At 43.8% G+C, this 20,143-nt stretch overlaps 1 protein-coding gene across 1 annotated transcript; it reads right to left on the bottom strand.

Annotated features, from left to right (window-relative positions):
• Positions 1–270: 270 nt before the first annotated feature.
• Positions 271–19,851, bottom strand: LOC136118441 (uncharacterized). Its single transcript, XM_065871707.1, is given in 5 exon segments — positions 271–347; positions 350–4,330; positions 4,664–4,832; positions 7,225–7,367; positions 19,830–19,851. Coding segments are annotated over 5 exon segments (4,392 nt in total).
• Between the last annotated feature and the right edge of the window lie 292 nt (positions 19,852–20,143).

The following is a 20,143-nucleotide window of genomic DNA, read 5'->3' as shown; positions in this document are numbered from 1 at the left end:
AGGTTAGTCTTTAGGTTAGGGATAATAGGAGGAGGCCTACCATGTATTATTTCGTAGGGGGTAAATCCTAGCTTATAGGGGGAATTTCGCACCCTAAACAGAGCGTAGGGGAGTAGGACTACCCAGTTAGCGCCAGTCTCCATGGTTAATTTAGTCAAGGTCTCTTTTAGAGTTCTATTCATTCTTTCTACCTGTCCTGAACTCTGGGGGCGGTATGCACAATGTAATTTCCAATCAGCCCCAAGTATGGAAGCCAGATCCTGACTTACCTTAGAAACGAAGGCCGGCCCGTTGTCTGACCCTATCATAACTAGAAAGCCATACCTGGGCAGGATTTCTTCTAGTAGCTTTTTAGCTACTATTTGTGCTGTCTCATTCTTGGTCGGGAATGCCTCGGTCCAACCTGAAAAGGTATCTATAAACACCAGTAAATATCTATATCCATATTTGCCAGGCTTTACCTCCGTGAAGTCCACTTCCCAGTAGGCTCCGGGCTGGTTCCCTCTCTCCCGGATGCCAGCGGTTGGTGGGTGGGTGTTAGCATTATGGAGTTGGCAGACTGCACAGCCAGCAACCAGTCGTTCAGTTTTTTCGGAGACATTTTTAATTTTAAGTCCAGTCTGTCTGATGAGATCCTGTAGCCGTCGGGCGCCCAAGTGGGTGCTACGATGGATCCGTTCAAGGACCAAGGTTCCTAGTTTTTCTGGAAGGAGGATATTGTTCTTAGCGTCCCGCCACCATCCGTCTTTAACCTGGGTTAGAGGGAGTTTGTTTATCCATCTAATGTCATCTTCCGAGTAGTCGGGTTGGGGCGGTAATTCCCGGGGCCCTGGATCCGGCAGTTGTAGGGGAAGTAATGGTATTGGAGTGTATGCCGCCTTTCGAGCCGTCTGGTCTGCCAAATTGTTGCCCCGGGCGACTGGATTTGTGGGTTTTTGATGCCCCGGGCAATGTACAATGGCTAACTTTTTGGGTTCCCATATGGCCGCTAGCAAGGCCAGGATTTCCTCTTTGTTCTTGATGTCTTTGCCCTCTGCTGTGAGTAGTCCCCGCTCTCGGTATATTGCCCCATGTATGTGTGCGGTAGCGAAAGCATACCGGCTGTCTGTATATATGGTGGCTTTTTGGTCTTTGCTCATCTTAAGAGCTTGGGTCAGGGCAATTAATTCAGCTTTTTGGGCTGAGGTCCCTGGGGGGAGAGTCTTTGCCCATATCACCTCAGTTTCCGATGTTACCGTTGCCCCCGCATACCTCTGACCTTGCTGGACAAAACTACTGCCGTCAGTGAACCATATGACTTGTGCATCTAATAGGGGCTGGTCACATAGGTCTTCCCGAACCCCATGGATCTGAGCCAGTACCTCTGCACAATCATGGAGTGGGGAGTCTAAGTCTGGGTCAGGTAATAGAGAGGCAGGGTTTAAAGCCCGTGGTGGAGTGTAGCTGATTTTGAGAGGATTTAACAGTAGACCCTGGTAGTGGACCAATCGAGCATTGCTCATCCATCGGTCGGGAGGCTGTTTGAGAACCCCGTCGATGGCGTGGGGGGTGGTGACATGTAATTCCTGTCCCATAGTTAGTTTGTTGGCATCCTTTACCATTAGGGCTGTGGCGGCGATCACCCGGAGGCAAGGAGGCCAGCCTGCAGCCACGGGGTCCAATTTCTTCGATAGGTAAGCGATAGGCCTGGTCCAAGGACCGAGGGGTTGGGTCAACACGGCCTTAGCTATGCCTTTGTTTTCATCCACAAAGAGGTGGAAGGGTTTGGAGACATCAGGGAGACCCAGGGCGGGTGCGGATAGCAAGGCAGTTTTGATCTGCTGAAACGATTGCTCAGCCTCCTCTGTCCATTCAAAGGGCGTCTGTTCTTTGGTGGCTAAGTATAGTGGTTTGGCCATTTCAGCAAATTTGGGTATCCATAAACGGCAGAACCCAGCTGACCCCAAAAATTCTCTCACCTGTCGAGGCGTGGTGGGTCTGGGGATGCGGAGGACAGTCTCTTTCCGTGCATCTGTGAGCCATCGTTGCCCCCCTTTCAGTAGGTATCCCAGGTAAGTTACCTCAGGCCTGCAGATCTGCGCCTTTTTGGCAGAGGCCCGGTATCCCAGGGTGCCGAGAGTCTGTAGGAGGTTTCTGGTTCCCTGCAGGCAGGCTTCAGTGGTCCCAGCAGCTATTAAGAGATCATCAACATACTGCAGGAGGGTTATATTGGGGTTTTGTCTCCGGTACTCACTGAGATCCTCGTGTAGGGCCTCATCAAACAAGGTAGGTGAGTTCTTGAATCCTTGGGGAAGTCTGGTCCAGGTGAGTTGTCCGTTTATGCCTCTCTCGGGATCCGACCATTCGAAGGCAAAGAGTTCTTGACTTTTGGGTGCTAAGGGTAAACTAAAAAAGGCATCTTTGAGGTCCAGCACAGTATACCATTGTTTTTCTGGACTAAGGGCGCTCAAAAGAGTATATGGATTGGGTACGGTAGGATGGATGTCTATGACTCGTCTGTTAACTTCCCTCAGGTCCTGTACTGGGCGGTAGTCTTTACTGTTAGGTTTGCGGACTGGCAGCAGGGGTGTGTTCCAGGCCGACTGGCAGGGACGCAGTATACCTAGGTCAAGAAGCCGGCGAATATGTGGAGTGATACCAGTTTTGGCCTCTATGGGCATGGGATATTGTCGGACACGTGCAGGATCTGCCCCTGGTTTGATTTCTATGAATAGGGCTGGGCGATGTTTGGCTAGTCCCATCCCACCTGTTTCTGCCCATGCTTCGGGGAACTGCTGAAGCCATGACTTTATATCTTGATTTTGGGAGGGTGGTTCCTGGTGAAGTCGGTACTCATCTTCCAAGTTCAGGGTGAGCACAGATATGGGTTGGTTGTGAGGGTCTGTTATGATCGGCCCCTCTGACCGAAAATGAATTTGCGCTCCCATTTTAGTAAGTAAGTCTCTCCCCAGTAAGGGGCAAGGGCTATCGGGAATGACCAGAAAGGAGTGGGTTACTTTTCCCGTGCCCAAGTCTACAGTTCTCTGAGTGGTCCAGGGGTAACGTTTAACTCCCGTAGCTCCCTGGACCCAGGAGGTTTTGTCAGAAATTTTCCCGTGGGGCTTAACCAAGACCGAATGCTGTGCCCCTGTATCCACCAGGAATTGGACTGGTTTCCCCTCCACTTGTAGGGTTACCCTGGGTTCGGGGAGGGGGTCCGAACCCCGTCCCCCCTACTCTGCATCATGTGTAAACAGGACTGGGGTGGTGGCCTTCGGTTGCCATTGCCCCTGGTTGGGGCGCGGCTGCCTTTTTTTGGGGCATTCCCGAGCCCAATGGCCTTTTTCCTTGCAATAGGCACATTGATCTCTGTCCAATGGTCGCCTGGGAGGTCGAGTGGCTGGGGGGCCCCCTTGATCTTTCTGAACAATGGCGGCCAGGACCTTAGTCATTTTCTCAGTGGCTTTAAGTTGTCTATCCTCTGGGGCGTCTCGGTTATTAAAGACGCGCTGAGCAATACGGAGTAGGTCCTGTATCTGTTTGCCCTCCAGATCTTCTAACTTCTGGAGTTTCTTTTTAATATCAGGGGCTGCCTGGTTAACGAAGGACATTACAACGGCAGCCTGATTTTCGGGGGCCTCTGGATCCATAGGGGTATATTGCCTAAAGGCTTCCATTAATCTTTCTAAATAAGAGGAGGGACTTTCTGTTTTACCTTGTACAATTGAATATACCTTGGCCAAATTAGTGGGCTTGCGCGCGGCAGCCCGGAGACCCGCCATTAGAGTCTGGCGATAAATGAGCAGTCGTCCCCTACCTTCTCCGGTGTTGTAGTTCCAATCATCCTGCGGGGGGCGAGTTAAGGGAAAGGCTGCATTAATAAGATCAGGGTTAGCGGTGGGTTGACCATCATCTCCAGGAACCAGTTTTCTTGCCTCCAGCTGGATTCGTTCTCGTTCCTCGGTAGTGAACAGGATCCGGAGAAGCTGTTGGCAGTCATCCCAGGTGGGCTGATGGGTAAACATAACACTATCTAGAAGAGCTATCAAGTCTTTAGGATTATCAGAAAAACGAGCATTCTGGGTTTTCCAATTATATAAGTCACTGGTAGAGAATGGCCAATATTGGAGTCGGGGGTTCCCTGTCTCATCGGGAGGGCCTATTTCTCGCAGGGGTAGGGCTGTGGTGGAATCTGGATGGCGGAACCCTGGGTCGCGCTGAGTGCGTCCACGGGTGCGTCCAGCCGGCCCAGGGGAGTTATTTTCATTGGGCAGGAGGGCCGGCAGTGCCTCTGCCTCTCGCTCCTCCGGTTCTGACCTGGGTGGCCTCTCGGGAGGGGCCACAGGAGGTTCTTCCAAGGGGAGAGGAGCAGGGTCAGGAGCAGGAAGGGGGACCGGTTGTGGGGCCAAAGGAGGATGTTGATATGGAGGGGGTTCTATGAGAAGGAGGTCTTGGCTCTCAGAAAGTATGGGTGCGGTTGAGGTCTGAGGCTTGGGAGGTTTAGTTGGTCGGGCCGTAAGGATCTTATATGTCCCTGATGACAAAAAGGGGGCCATCCAGGGAGGTGGGTTTTCTACCAGGTCCTGCCATACCAAGATGTAGGGGATTTGGTCCGGATGGCCTTCTTTCCCTGGTAAGAAAACTCTAGATTTAATTTTTAGGACTATAGGAAGACAAAAGGTACCCTCGGTGGGCCAACCAACCCCGAAAGTTGGCCATTCAGAGCGACAGAAGGTAATAAGTTTTCTTTTCCGGATGTCCAGACTGAGATCGTGTCCTCGGGATTTCACATCCCCAAAATTAGTGAGAAGGAGGGAGAGAGGGGTACTCTGTGTTTGGCCCATGTTTAGGTCCTGGAAGAGGTTGGTTAGAAAAGGTTATTCTGAAAACGAAAAAGTGATTAAGAGCAGTCGCAATAGCGGAGCCTGTAAAAGGAGGAAGGGAGGTTATCGCGTGCGCGCTTCAGATGGGCTATCAACCCCCAGATGGGTCGCGGTGGACGTCTCCAACCACGCCCGACTAGGTGTCCTATAGCGCGTCCGCCAGGACTGTCCTAGTCCCCAAAACAGAAGGTACCTTGAGCCAGCTTACTTACCGATCGGTTGTCAGCGATGACCCGTTGACCTGATGTCTGGTGGGCTTGGGGGCATCCCGGACGAGCCCCCAAATGAAATGCCCACGGTCACGAGACCCCTCCACAAGACCACCAGAGACAAGAGTCAAAGCCAAACGGCAAGGGTCATTTATTGCAGGTTCGAACCTGGACCTCCGCGCACTCGTTGCCGGTGACGCTAAGAGGTCCCGATGGAGTTTAGTACAGCTCTTTTATAGACAGGTACAAACAAGCTCGCGACCTTCAGGGGTGGGGGGTACTGATTGGCTAACTTTTAAACAAAGACATTAGTCACTGATTGGTTAACTTTTAAACAAAGACACTAGTCACCGTCTGATTGGTTGGATGGTTGCAAAAGGGGGTTCAGCAAGCATAGTTACAGAAGCGAGAGCGGCTGGTTAAGTTTCGGTTTCCTGAGGCTTTGTTTTTCAATTAGGAATACTTAAGATGGGGCCATAGTTACAAACAGTACAAACAGGAAGATCGATGCAATCCTAGCAGCACTACGGCCTAATGGCAGGGCATTAATTCAGTCCTATTTCTACCAAAGTAGAACATAGCCCTTCAGCATGTGGGATCTTTCCAGACCAGGGATGGAACCCGTGTCCCCTGCGTTGGCAGGTGGATTCTTAACCACTGCGCCACCAGGGAAGTCCCGACTTTATTCTTAATAGCCCTAAACTGGAATCCTAATTTCCAGCAACACGTGAATGGATAAACCAAAAGCAGTATATCCATACAGCAGACTAGTACTAAGCAATAAAAAGGACAAACTATCATGCACATAACATGGACAAATCTGAAAACATTTTGCTGAGCAAAAGATGCCAGATGCAAAAGAGTACATGCTGCATGATTCTATTATATGAAACTAGTAAAAACAAAACTAGTCTATGGTGACAGGAAAGCAGATGAGTGGTTGCCTGGGGCTAGGGAAAGGGGTTGGGGATTGACTGCGATAGGGCACAAGGGAATTTTTTTCAGGTGATATGAATGTTGTATATCTTGATTGTGGTGGTGGTTACACCAATGTATACATTTGTCAAAACTCATTGAAATGTATGTGCACTTTATTGTACATAAACTATGCCTCAATAAAGTTTATTTTAAAAACATTTGGAAGCCACTGGTCTACTGGGTGTGGGGGAAATAATTATTAGAGTTGCAACTTTTGTTAAATGATATTGTTACCAAGGCTGTAGCCCCAGAATCATAACCCTGCCCCTCCCTTGAATAGAAACTAATTACTCTTACTAAAGTTTTCGGAGGAAGCTGCAAAGAGAAAAAACGAGAACTGGTTAGAACCACCTAGGCCTAAGATGGTGGAAGATTTGACTTCCAGTAGACCTTGAGCCTTATTATACACTCATTGTAATACATTACCATGCTAAATCCACCAAAGCCATCACAGTTGACGATTGCCATGACCACAACCAGAGAAGCCCATACAAGGACTGAAAAGGAGAGTTGCATCAGTTCCAGGTCCAAACCACACCCCTGTTCTGGGATAACTCATGAATATTCCTCCCACTCTTTCCAATTCCCTCCTTTTTAACTCGACCTTCCTGTATATTTGATGTCTCCACAGAAATTGAGTTGAGAAGCTGCTTTGCAAACTAGGTTCTTTGCTTCTCCATTCTTTGGCCATTCTTTGTGCTCTTCCAGCCTCAGCATCAGTTTCATTGTTGGCTGCATGACTCCAATCAGAAAAAAAACCCACCTGGCTGAGACAGGGGGTCTCTGCCCAAGCTAGGACCCCAGTGCAGGTCCAGTTGACTAATTTTGTTAGGGAAACCACTGACCGAAACTGCCCACCTTGGCCAGGCCCAATAATTACCACTCACATGAGTTATCTTACAACAGGAGGTCCTGGTAAGGAAGACGTAACTAACAAGCTACCACCAAGAATGCGGGAAAGGTCAAAAGGAGAGAGGAGACACCAGTCCATATGTCCTACCAGCCTGCCAGAATCCTTCTCGCTAGAATCCATCTTGGTTGAGTGATGTGTGCAGAGCCAGGAAGGACCCTGAGTCAGAATGATCGGCCAGAGACAACCTGGAAACTAACTCCATTACCATAAATTCCAAGACGGTGACCATGTGTGTCATAGAAGTTCTCTTGGGTTCCCTTACCCTCCTGCTCTCTACCCGGGTGCCCCTTCCCAATAAAGTCTCTTGCTTTGTCAGCACCTGTGTCTCCTCGGACAGTTCATTTCCGAGTGTTAGACGAGAGCCCACTCTCAGGCCCTGGAAGGGGTCCACCTTCCTGCAACAATCTGGTAACGATATCAATGGACAAAATAAGCAAATATGTGTTGCTAATATAGTCAGATAAAATTTAAACAAATTTTAAAAGAAACAGTAATATATGCCCATGGTTATAAAATAAATGATAGAGAAAGGCTTATAATGAAAATAAATATCCCTGCCCCATCCTTTCCTGACCTTAGTACTTTTCCCCAGAGGCATCCACTTTTAATATTTTATTTTCCCCTCTCTTTCCTCAATGAACTAGAGTGTAAACTGGTAGATATGGAGCAGTTGATGAAAAGCATTTAATTGTAGTGTAAACCAGAAAAGCCAGTAACTTAAGCCCAATGCTGCTGATCTCTCCACATTGCAACAGTAGCCCCTCTGATTTATATGAGATATTTCCACATTCTGGAGTTCTCAAATTCCCCAAAGAGCATTACTGTTTATAACTTGAAAGGCACCTGATGGCTAAACCCTGAATGTTTTAAATAAAAGCTTTGCAATGGAAACACATTCTAAAGAAAACATTCCTTAAGAAGAGCCAAAATTGCAAGTTCCAGGAATGAGGGAGAAAAGAGAAAGAAATTCTCTTCATTATTGTGTAACTTGTTGGGATGCCATCCATAGTTTGCTTAATAATAGTTGTGTTTAAGGTGTACCAGTGAATTGCTGGTGGGGGTTGGGATGAAGGAGGCAGAGTAGCCTTGGAGAGGAGATAGCACTTGCCCTTGCAACTGTGTTGTGTGTCAAAGGGCTTTGAAAGAGGTAAGGGAAGGGTGCATTTTGGCTAAGAAAACTACAAGGAGTTCACTATTACAAGAGAGGAAAACATGTAGGGTGTATTATGAGAGGTAAGGCTGGGAAATAGGGTCCATGTTTCTGTTATGGTTTTTTGGTCATAAGCAAAAAAATTGACTTGGCTAATGTAAACAAAAAGGAGTTATTGGAAAGATGAGTGGCTCACAGAATTGATGGGAAAGCTGGAGAACTAGGCTTGGAAATAGGATCAAGGGCAGCTGCAGAACTCTAGGCAGCAGGAACTATTCAACTTTCTGTCAGAGTGACTGAGTGCCAGTACATTTTCTTTTTTCCATCCCTGCATAATTTGACTCAGGATTCAAAAATCTGAGAGGGCATAATTGACTTTATCTCATAAACCCACCCATCCAGGGCACCTTGATTTGTCATCCTACTGAGGCAGGCAACACTGTCCACAGTGGGGAAAAGGTAATTCCCAAAGGAATGTAAGCGCACTGAGGATATGTCTTGTTGAGTTTATGTTTTACCCTATAGACTAAAGGAGACCATTGAAGAATTATGAATAAGAAACTAAGATGATCAGAAATGTAGATTTTAGATAATCCTGGTTTAAATTGGAGGATGGACTGAAAGGGGGCAAGACTAGTATGAGGGAGACTTGTACAAAAACTCTTGCATTGATTTGGGGGAGATGTTGAATGCCTGCATTTGACAGGAATATGGAAGTTGGTAATCTGAAGAGGAATACATTTTTGAAAGATATTTAGTAAGTAGAATGAATCAAAAGACCAATTGAATATGGGTGGTAAAGAAGAGGAAGAGTCTTGGTTGATTCCCCGGTTTCTGTTTTGAACATCTGTTTGAAAGTTGGTGCCATTTATAGACAGGTTGCACTGAGAGGTCAATTAGAGGAACAGTGATTCCATAGGAAGTTGAATTTTACATGTTTCCCATTAAGGATACATTTGGAATTTTGAAATGGATGTATCTAATAGGCAGTTGGATATATGTGGATATAGAGCAAGAAAAAGATCTGAGCTAGAGAGATTTGGAATGTATCACTATGTAAATGGTCTTTGAAGTCATGGACATGTACCATATTTTCAAGGCTTTGAGTATGGAGTACAAGAGAAAAGGAATGAGAATCACATTCCAAAAGGAGGGTAAGGAGAAAGAGATACACACAGATACCAAGAAGGAGCAGACAAATAGGAAGAACATTCATGTAAACCAGAAGATAATTCACTGTGGTTTGATGAACACATTGTGAACATATCAACCACAAATTATTTTTAAGAGCTTTACTAAGATATAATTGACATACCATACAATTCACCCATTTAATAGTATACAATTCAGGGACTTCCCTGGCGGTCCAGTGGTTAAGAATCCGTTTCCACTGCAGGGGCCGCAGGTTCGATCCTTGGGGAACTATAGGATCCCTCATGCTGTGCGGCCAAATAAATAAATATACAATTCAGGTTTTATTTAGTATATTCTCAGGGTTGTGCAACCACCATCACAATCTAATTTTAGAACATCTTTTCTTTCCTGAAAGGAATACCATGCCCATTAGTTGTTACCCCACACCTCCCTCATACCTCTCCCAGACCTAAACAACCAACAGTCTGAGTATTTCATTTAAATGGTATCATACACCACATGTTATTTTGTGGCTGGCTTCTTTCACTTAGCATAGATTTTCAAGGGTCATACGTGTTGTAGCATGTATCAGTACCTCATTCCTTTTTGTTGCTGTATCACATTGTATTATATAGATATCCCATGTTTTATTTGTCTATTCATCAGTTGATGGACATTTGGGTTGTTTCCACTTTTTGGCTACTATGAATAAAGCTGCTATGAACATTTGTGTGTAACTGCTATGAACATTTTGCGTGGACACGTCTTCATTACCTAAGTGTGGAATTGTGCGGTCATATGGTAACTATATGTTTGACTTTTTGAGGAAGTGCCAAACTGTTTTCCAAAGTGACTGCATCATTAACCACAAATTATTTTAAATATTTCTTTAGCTAATACTTTGGATGTGTAATTACTTTTAGGAGATATATGTTTTTATAGCTTACTAAAATAAGGTGAACACTCTTTGTAGAAACCACCGAGGTCATGCAGTAGGACTTTGCTTACCATCTCAAAAGATCCTTCACACATCCCAACTCCATCACAGTCCCTAACTTCTCTCTAAAAGTAAGCACAATCCTGATAATCATATTATATCTGTATCTCTTCCACATAAAGAATTCTGGTTCTGAAAGATACAGAGGATGTTAGAATATCCTATAACTATTCCTTTGCTTTATCTACTTTATACATGCTGAAGTGTTATAATAGTGATATTAGTCATCACTAGTAATTATCACCACCAAGTTATGGTTACTGAAAAGAATTTTTTTCTGCATATATTGTCCCCATCCTCCCCACAATTTTTTAAAAAAATATTTATTTATTTATTTAGGCTGCACCGGGTATTAGTTGCAGCATGTGGGATCTTCGTTGTGGCATGCAGGATCCTTTGTTGCAGCGTGCAGGATCTTTTTTTTAGTTGCAGCATGCAGACTTGTCAGTTACAGCATGCAGGATCTAGTTCCCCAACCAGGGATTGAACCCGGGCCCCCTGCATTGGGAGCACGGAGTCCTACCCACTGGACCACCAGAGAAGTCCTGTCTCCACAATTTTTGATAACCATATTATATCTGTATATTTGTGCTTTCTGCTTTCCCTGTTAGATCCTGACTGATATAGGGGTGTACCACATAGTTTTTGAGATATGTCCTAAGAGGGTACTGTAGTGCTTACCGCAATCATCTGTGATTTCTCCCAGAGACAGAAAATTACATTGCATGGATTTGTGTGGTCTTATCTGTGTCCTGCCACCCATGTAATGCCTGGAGGTATAAGACAAACCTGTTTTCAGAGATGCAGTTGGAATTAGATGAGGAAAACTTGCAAGGATGTTTTGGAAAATGGTATATTAATGAATTGTAACTGTAGGAAAGGAAGTGGTCTTTGGAGTGATATCTAATAAATAAAACTAGACAAAATTTGATAACCAAGGAGGAATTAGAAAATTAAAGTCAGGCAGATGACCGAAAAGCTGAATGTACATTGAAAATCTCCCTTCAGTAAAGGGGAGAAAAGGCCCAGTCACGATGGACTGCAAAGAGCAGTACTGTCGTATGACTCATTGCAAATGTTTAAAAAACAACATGGAGGGCTTCCCTGGTGGCGCAGTGGTTGAGAGTCCACCTGCCGATGCAGGGGATGCGGGTTCGTGCCCCGGTCCGGGAGGATCCCGCATGCCGCGGAGCTGCTGGGCCCGTGAGCCATGGCCGCTGAGCCTGCGCGTCCGGAGCCTGTGCTCCGCAACGGGAGAGGCCACAACAGTGAGAGGCCCGCGTAGCGCAAAAAACAAAACAAAACAAAAAAACATGGAAATCAAAGCATTGCCCATTAATAGTGCTTCTCATTATATGGCATGGGTTAAATATTCTCTTTGTTGTAATTTTTCTAAAATCTCAACAATATATCATTTTATTTTCATTCATCTCCATCTGTATTGCAGGTGCTGAATAAGTAATAGGAATTAGGGAAGAATGAGGAATAAATACATGAATTTCAAAAAATGTTCCTGGAAATCATCATGCAACTCTGATCTCAACCTTAAATAAAATAGTGGAATAAATATTTAAAAAGAAAAACTGTGTAAGCCTCTAAAGAATGAAGGAATGCTGACTAATCAACAGCAATGATAAATCATAAATAGTGGACCTTGCCAGATTGGCGTGAGTGGTTTTCTGGGGGGTTTTTGGATTTAAAATTCCAGGAACAAGAGAAGAAGAGAAGTATTAGATATTCTAGATTGGACTATCAGTAAAGCATTTTGAGCTAGCATCTTGTGAAATCTCAATTACGAGATTAATTTATAGTGATTTCCAGGTGAGAGTGGTAACTGGAAACTTTCAAAGAAGGCTTAGAGGAACAAATGAGCAATGACAGGGAATTTTTTAAAACTTTTTTTTTTGTTGTGAAATATTCATAGACATGTATATAATGAAAATGCATTGTTTAAAGAAAACTCTAAAATGAACACCCAGTTCGAGAACTAAAGCATTGCCAGTAACATAGAACCTTACCTTGTATCATTTTCCGTCACAACTCCCTTCTACTTCCCCACCCCCAGAGATAACCATTATTCTGACTTTTATGGCAATCATGTCCTTGCTTTTCTTTACAGTGTCACCATCTGCCTATGAATTCTCCAGCAGACGAATAGCTTTGCCTGTTTTTGAACTTTATATACATGGAATCATACTGGATATATTGTTTTGTATATGGCTTTCTTTGTCCATGCCATGTGGCTTGTGGAATCTCAGGGATTGAACTCCAGCCACAGCACTGAAAGCACTGAATCCTAACCACTAGACCACCAGGAAACTCCCATGTATCTGGCTTCTTTTTATTCAAAATTATTTTGCTGTTATATATTGTGTGTGTGTATGTCTCATTTTCATTGCTATATGGTATCCCATTTTTGGTATATACCACAATTTATCTATGCCATTTTTGTGTATTAGTTTTGCTGCAGTAAACAACCCTTTAATCTCACTGGCTTACAGTAACAAACATTTGTTTCTTGCTCTTGATGCTTGTAAATTGTATCAGCTTTGGTTCTTTTCCATGTGTTTTCTCATTCCAGGACACAGAGTAAAGGAGCAAACTCTGGGACATGACTTTTTGTGGAAGAGGTAGAAGCAATAGCTCTGACAGAAACTCATGGATATAATATATATTATGTCTACTCTGCCCACAGTCTATTGGCCAAAGCATATGTTATGGCCAAATCAAAAGCTAATTAGGTGGTATGTATACCAGGAGGCATGACAAGTCACATGGTGGGGAAAGACATATAGTTCTTTGAAAAGGAAATGTGGTACAATTCATCACCACTATCAATGTTCCCATATTTGGTTGTCACAGTGTTACTATGAGTTTCCTTGTATATGTAGCCTGGTGCAAATGTGCATGAATTTCTCCAGGAGTGGAATTGCTAGTTATGTGTTTTCAACTTTACTAGGCATGCCTACTGTTTTTCAAAATGGTTTTACATACCTACCAACAGTGTACAAGAGTTCCAAATGTGCCGCATCCTTACTGACTCTAGGTAAAAGTTTTTGAATTTTAGGTAACATAATATGGAAAGTAAATAGTTATAGCTCATTGTAGTTTTAATTTGCATTTCCCTAAATACTAATGAGATTGAACACTGCTATACATACTAATTGACTAGGAATTTTTTAATGCCTGTTCAGATCTTTTGCCCATTTTTCTCCTACTCTGCTGTTTCCTTTTTCGCTTATCAAGGTATCCTTTGATGAACAGAAGTTTTTAACTTTGATAATGTCCAGTATATCATTGTTTTCTTTCAGTTAGTGCTTTTTTGTCTTAAGAACGTTTTTACTCCAACTTTCTGAAGATATTTCCATTGTTATATCCTTCTGGTTTTGCCACTCACATTTAGGTCTATAATACACCTGGATTCACGTTTAATTTAATTTAATTTTATTATTTTTTCATAATTAAAAAATTTATTTATTTTATTTATTTATTTTTGGCTGTTTTGGGTCTTCATTGCTGCGCATGGGCTTTCTCTAGTTGCAGTGAGTGGGGGGCTACTCTTCCTTGCGGTGCTCTGGCTTCTCACTGTGGTGGCTTCTCTTGTTGCGGAGCACGGGCTCTAGGTGCGTGGGCTTAAGTAGTTGTAGCATGCAGGCTCAGTAGTTGTGGCTTGCAGGCTCTAGAGTACAGGCTCAGTAGTTGTGGTGCACGAGCTTAGTTGCTCCGCGGCATGTGGGATCTTCCCGGACCAGGGCTTGAACCCGTGTCCCCTGCATTGGCAGGCAGATTCTTTTATTTATTTATTTATTTATTTATTTATTTATTTATTTATTTTTTTTGCGGTACGCGGGCCTCTCACCGCTGTGGCCTCTGCCGTCGCGAAGCACAGGCTCCGGACGCGCAGGCTCAGCGGCCATGGCTCACGGGCCCAGCCGCTCCGCGGCACGTGGGATCTCCCCCGACCGGGGCACGAACCCGTGTCCCCTGCATCGGCAGGCGGACTCTCAACCACTGCGCCACCAGGGAAGCCCGGCAGGCAGATTCTTAATCACTGTGCCACCAGGGAAGCTCCTGGGATTGACTTTTAAATATAATATGAGGTATGGATCCAATTTTACTGGGTTTTTTTATACAGATTCCTGATTATTTGGCACCATTTATTGGTAAGGCTCATTATTCCCACTATCAGATATCCAGTGTTGATATACTCTGTGCATCCAATGTCAATGTCTGTTGCTGAGTTCTCTCTTCTGTTTATCAGGGATTTGTCTGTCTTATGTCAATAACACACTGTCTTAATTATTATAGCTTTATAATAGATCTTGGTATTCCAAAACAACTCATTCTTGTTCTTCTTCAAAAGAATCTTTGCTCTTTTTGGCCTTTTGTATATCCATAAACATGTTAAGATTGTAAGTGCCACAAAACTTTTAAGAGTGTTGATTGGGATTGCATTGAATCTACAAATTGCTTTAGGGAGAACTGACATTGTTACTAAATAATAAATTCTAAACCATGAATTTGGCATACCTCTCTATTTAGGTTTTCTTTAACACCTCTCTAAAAAGGTTAATACTTCTTCCCATAGAAGTCCTACACATCTTTTGTATCTAGAAGATTGTGTGGCCTATAAGAGGTACTCTGTGAATGTTTGTTGTATCAATGAGTAAGTAGATCCACAGAGACAAAAAGTGGATTAGCATTTGCCAGGGGCTCATGGGGAAGAAGAATCAGAAGTGACTGCTTATGGACACAGGGTTTCTTTTGGGGGTGATGAAAATGTTCAGGATTTAAATAGTGGTGATGATTGCACATCCTTGTGACTATACTAAAACCCACCGAATTATACATTGTAAAAGGGTGAATTTTATACATAAATTATATCTAAAATTTTTAATTTGAGAAGTCAACAATAATATGAGGTATAAAGATGTTTGAGCCCTTTGGTTCTGTAATTCTACTTTAAAAAATCAAATCTAAGAATTTAAACTGAAATGTAGGGCTTCCCTGGTGGTGCAGTGGTTAAGAATCCACCTGCCAATGCGGGGGACACGGGTTTGAGCCCTGGTCCAGGAAAATCCCACATGGCGCGGAGCAACTAAGCCTGTGTGCCACAACTACTGAGCCTGTGCTCTAGAGCCTGCCAGCCACAACTACTGAGCCCACGTGCCACAACTACTGAAGCCAGCGCGCCTAGAGCCCGTGCTCCACAATAAGAGAAGCTACCCCAATGAGAAGCCCGCGCACCACAACGAACAGTAGCCCCTGCTGGCTACTAGAGAAAGCCGGCGTGCAGCAATGAAGACCCACTACAGCCAAAAATAAATAAATTAAAATAAATAATTTTTTTTAAAAAACTGAAATGTAGACACATGTTAACCACAGCATTATTTTTAATTATGAAAAATTTAGAAATAACTTAGGCATTATAAGAAGAGTTAAATTAATTATGGTAAATCTACATGATGCATCCGTTAAAATGTTTATGAAGAATTTTTAATAATGTGGAAAAATACTCATACTACATTATGTTTTAGAAAGCAATAATCAGCATTACAAATTAAATTTGTTTTTGAAAATCTATAGTAAAACAAGATGGGAAGAAAATGCACCCAAACACTATCAGTGGTCATCTCTGTGTTGTGGGATTATGGCTGATTTTTTTAAGCTCTTTTTCCAATTTTCAGTAATGAACACATAGTAATACTTTTTGAATTTGAAAAAGAGCAGTGTGTACTGAAAAAAAAATTCATGTCTCTTGCAGGTAGTGTTAAAACCTGGAAAGAAGTGTATAATGTCAAGTATGTATTCTTAGTTCCCCATTTCATTACATTCTGAGAAGGAATTCTTAAGTCATTGTAGAGTATGTTCCAGAGAGACCTTGGGATTGGAATTGCAGCTGTTCTCTTCTACACTTAGGATGTTTATGATGGCTGATTTGCTAATGTTTTTCAGGCTGGTAAGCCTCTTTATCTGGGTTGATAGAACTGAGGTAGTTCTTGAGTGAGAGTGATATAGTCGGTTTTCTAAAGTGATTTCCCTGAGGAAGAGGGAGAACTGACAACTCCTACTCAGGTATTCTGTCCTTCAGGAGAACTCTGATGTCCTCCCCCACCACCCCCCCCAATTGAGTTAGGAGTGTCACTTAGCTCCCCATGCTTATCACTATCTTTGCACTCACTGCATTGAGTCATACTGATTGGTTTTGGGGTCTGTCTTCCTCAAGCTGCAATCTTTAAGCAAGAACCAGGTCTTGCTCAACTTTGTAGGCCAGTTTTCTGGTACATGGTCAATATTTGATATGTTTGATGAATAAAGAGGGAGCGAATGAATGAATGATGAACAGGTTGTAGGAGATGGCAGGCTGGTACAGTGGAAAAGGATTTGATGCTATATCAGAGAGGGGATTTGGCAGGTGATCACACTGGGGAGTTAAGGGAATGTGTATCAGATTTTAGAGGTGAGACTCTCAGATGGACCAAATGACAATGGAAAGCATTCCTTGTGATGACGCCAGCCAAGAGGGAATGACAGGAATTTCTACTGGTGAAAAGATAATTTCTCAAGTCTGTGTTTTTCAGTCTGTCCCAGCACTGCCAGCAACACAACCACTGTGTGCTGATTTATCATACAGATTTCTGGGCCTCCTGTCAAGCCCTTCCAGTTTTCAGAACTGGGCTTAAGGAATTTGCCTTTGAAAAGCTCCCCAGGTGGTACCCTAAAATGAGGGGACTCTGGAGTAAGTGATTTAGTGCTAGCATCTGAGCCCCTGTAATAATTTGCTCTGTAAAACTGTGTGTGAAGCCCCTACCCATACAACAAACACTGTGATTTTACCCTCAGAGATTGCTCGTCAGTGAGTTTAGGGTGAATCCTGAGAATACATGTAGTTAAAAAGTAGGTGTAGGGACTCCCCTGGTGGCGCAGTGGTTAAGAATCCACCTGCCAGTGCAGGGGACATGGGTTTGATCCCTGGTCCAGGAAGATCCTACATACCACGGAGCAACTAAGCCCATGTGCTACAACTACTGAGCCTGCACTCTAGAGCCCGTGCTCCACAACAAGAGAAGCCACCACAATGAGAAGCCTGTGCATTGCAACGAAGAGTAGCCCCTGCTTGACACAACTAGAGAAAGCCAGCTCGCAGCAATGGAGACCCAACGCAACCAAAAATAAAAGAAAAAAATTTTTAAAAAAAGGACTTCCCTGGCAGTCCAGTGGTTAAGACTCTGTGCTTCCACTGCAGGGGTCACGGGTTTGATCCCTGGTTGGGGAGCTAGGATTCCACATGCCGCACAGAGCGGCACACACACACAAAAAGTAGGTGCAAGCCCAGCAAGCACAGAATGTATTTGGACATACCTAGGTGTCCAGTTTCACTTGGGGTGAGAATTTTTTTCCCAAGCGATTGATGAAAATATTCTCGGAACCCTCTAATTTGTTATATATTTTGGCCAGTCTGTGATTTATTTACTCTATGCAAAAAATGTGCTAAGTATTGTGAGAAATTAGACATAGCTTTTACGTTAAAGGCTCTTATAATTGGAAAAATAAGATGTGTGGAAATAATTGTTGTAATAACACAGCTCTCAGATTCACATGCTGGGACCTTCTAGTAAGGATCTAAGAATGGGGGAGATCAGGATCAAGCAGGGGGTGCTGGGATGAAGCCCCATCATTGAGTCCAAAGAACATAATTTTGGGGTTGATCTCTGAAGATCCCAAAGTGAGGGGTCAGGACATGGTTGCAGGATTTCTTATCAGTGCAGATACTGGCCAACAAGTAGAAAAGAGAGAATCATATGAGTCAGTGTAAGCAATACTGCAACAAATGATAGTTTGAAACTGTGTAAGGGGTCAGAGCTTCGGCTGAGAAATACGCTCCAGGGGCAGGCTGCAACCCTGGCAGGAAACTGGAGTGAGAACCAGGGACCTAGGCCAGAAGTCTTTGTCTAGACTGCACATTGGAGGAGTAAACAGGAAGACTCAATTCAGTGTTCCTGCAGACATCCAAGATTGTTCACACAAGGCCGAGGGCAGAAGACACATCCCCATTGGAGGAAAAAGAACAGAAATTGTGCCAGGCAAGGTCCTCATTAGTTTGGGGCTGGTGGGGCAAAGTCTGCAAGTAGCAGGCTCTCAGTGCCTACAAATGTCTGGGATGGGCTGGAACAAGCAGGAAGCAGTTCATGTAAGAATGGGACTTTTGCATAAGAGAGGTATAGATCCAATTTGACTGGAGTTAACAAGAGAGATGGGGGAATCAAAAAGAGTTTCACAGAGGAGTGAAAATTTGAAAAGAGCTTGAGAAATCAATGCTAAGTTTGAAAAATGAAACTTACTGGTCTGAGTTAACAAGGTCACATCTGGAGCCCTTCTTATGATTAAAATTATGTAGCAATTCATCAAAATTGTGGCCTAGTGACAGAGTTAAATTATTTTCATTATTTGTATGTAATTGAATCCTAGAATTTTTCAAAAACCTGAAACTGAGCAGGACCCCATGGGGCCCTCCTGGGTATAAATCCTCTCTGTGTTCCCCATTTCTTGTTGGAAATAGGCTTCAGCCCCCTAGACTTTCCCTGAGTTCCAAAGGGCAGATTCAAACAATTGCTAATCATGGAAGGGAAGGGATGCAGAAACAAAGGAAGAGCAGTCAAGAAACAATAGTACATGATGGGGCAAGGTCGTGGTTCCTCCCAAACGAATATACCTAACAATATCTTTGAGTTCTGCAGCAACTAAGGCCCCCACCCAGGTGGAGGATGGTAACTTCAGACTGAGCACAAGATTCCTGGAACACCACCTTGTTACCTCACCACTAACCAATCAGAAGAAAGTCACACACACCCTGCAGCCCTCACCTCAAATTTTGCCAATAAAAACTCCTCCCTGAAAACCACTGGAGGCGTTTAGGTTTTGGGGCCTGAGCCAACCATTCTCCTTGCTTGGCCCTGCAATAAACTTTTCTCTGCTCCAAACTCAGTTTGGACAGTTTGTTTGGCCTCACTGTGTAACACAAACTTCTGTTTGGTAACAATTTCTGAATATGTACTCTTTTATTCTAGTGACTTTTTTTTCCTGGTATAGAGACAGGAAGGAAGGGGGCAGGACACAACAGTTAAAAGAATGACACAGCTGCTGAGAATATGACAAAAACTGGTTAGAACCAACTAGGTCCAAGATGGCAGGTTTGACTTTCAGTAGACCTTGAGACTCATTATAAGTTCACTGTAATATATTAGCATGGTAAATGACTCACCCACAGGTGCCATGACAGTTCCAAGGCTGACCATAAAAGGCCAAAAAGTGGGCGGTGGCCCAATTGCTGGAAATCCCTGCCCCTTCCCCAAAATAGTTAAAATAATCCTCCCACTCGTTACTGTATGAAATTACCCAGCTCATAAAAACTAACAACCCCATACCCCAGGGCCCACTCTCACCTTCTGAGAGGGACCACATTCTGCCTATGGAATGTGTATCTCTCTAAATAAACTTGCTTTCACTTTACTCTGGCTCGCTCTTGAATTCTTTCCTATGTGAAGTCAAGCACACCCTCACTTGGTGGCCCATCCCAGGAACTCACCTGAGACCTGGGAAATGACCATTCTCTCGCTCCCCCTTCTCCTGTAATAGTATCTTACTATAAAAATATCAAACATACACAAAAGTTATTTTACAATGAATACTACATCCACCACCTAGATTCTACAACTGCCACCTTGTATATATATATATATTTTTTTTAAATTTATTTTTGGCTGCGTTGTGTCTTTGTTGCGGAGCATGGGCTGTAGGCACATGGGCTTCAGTAGTTGTGGCACATGGGCTCAGTAGTTGTGGCTCGCGGCTCTAGAGTGCAGGCTCAGTAATTGTGGCGTGTGGACTTAGTTGCTCCAT

The sequence above is a fragment of the Phocoena phocoena genome, chromosome 2, assembly GCF_963924675.1.
Source record: "Phocoena phocoena chromosome 2, mPhoPho1.1, whole genome shotgun sequence".
NCBI classification, from domain to species: Eukaryota; Metazoa; Chordata; class Mammalia; order Artiodactyla; family Phocoenidae; genus Phocoena; species Phocoena phocoena.
This window is presented reverse-complemented; position numbering and strand designations above follow the sequence as displayed.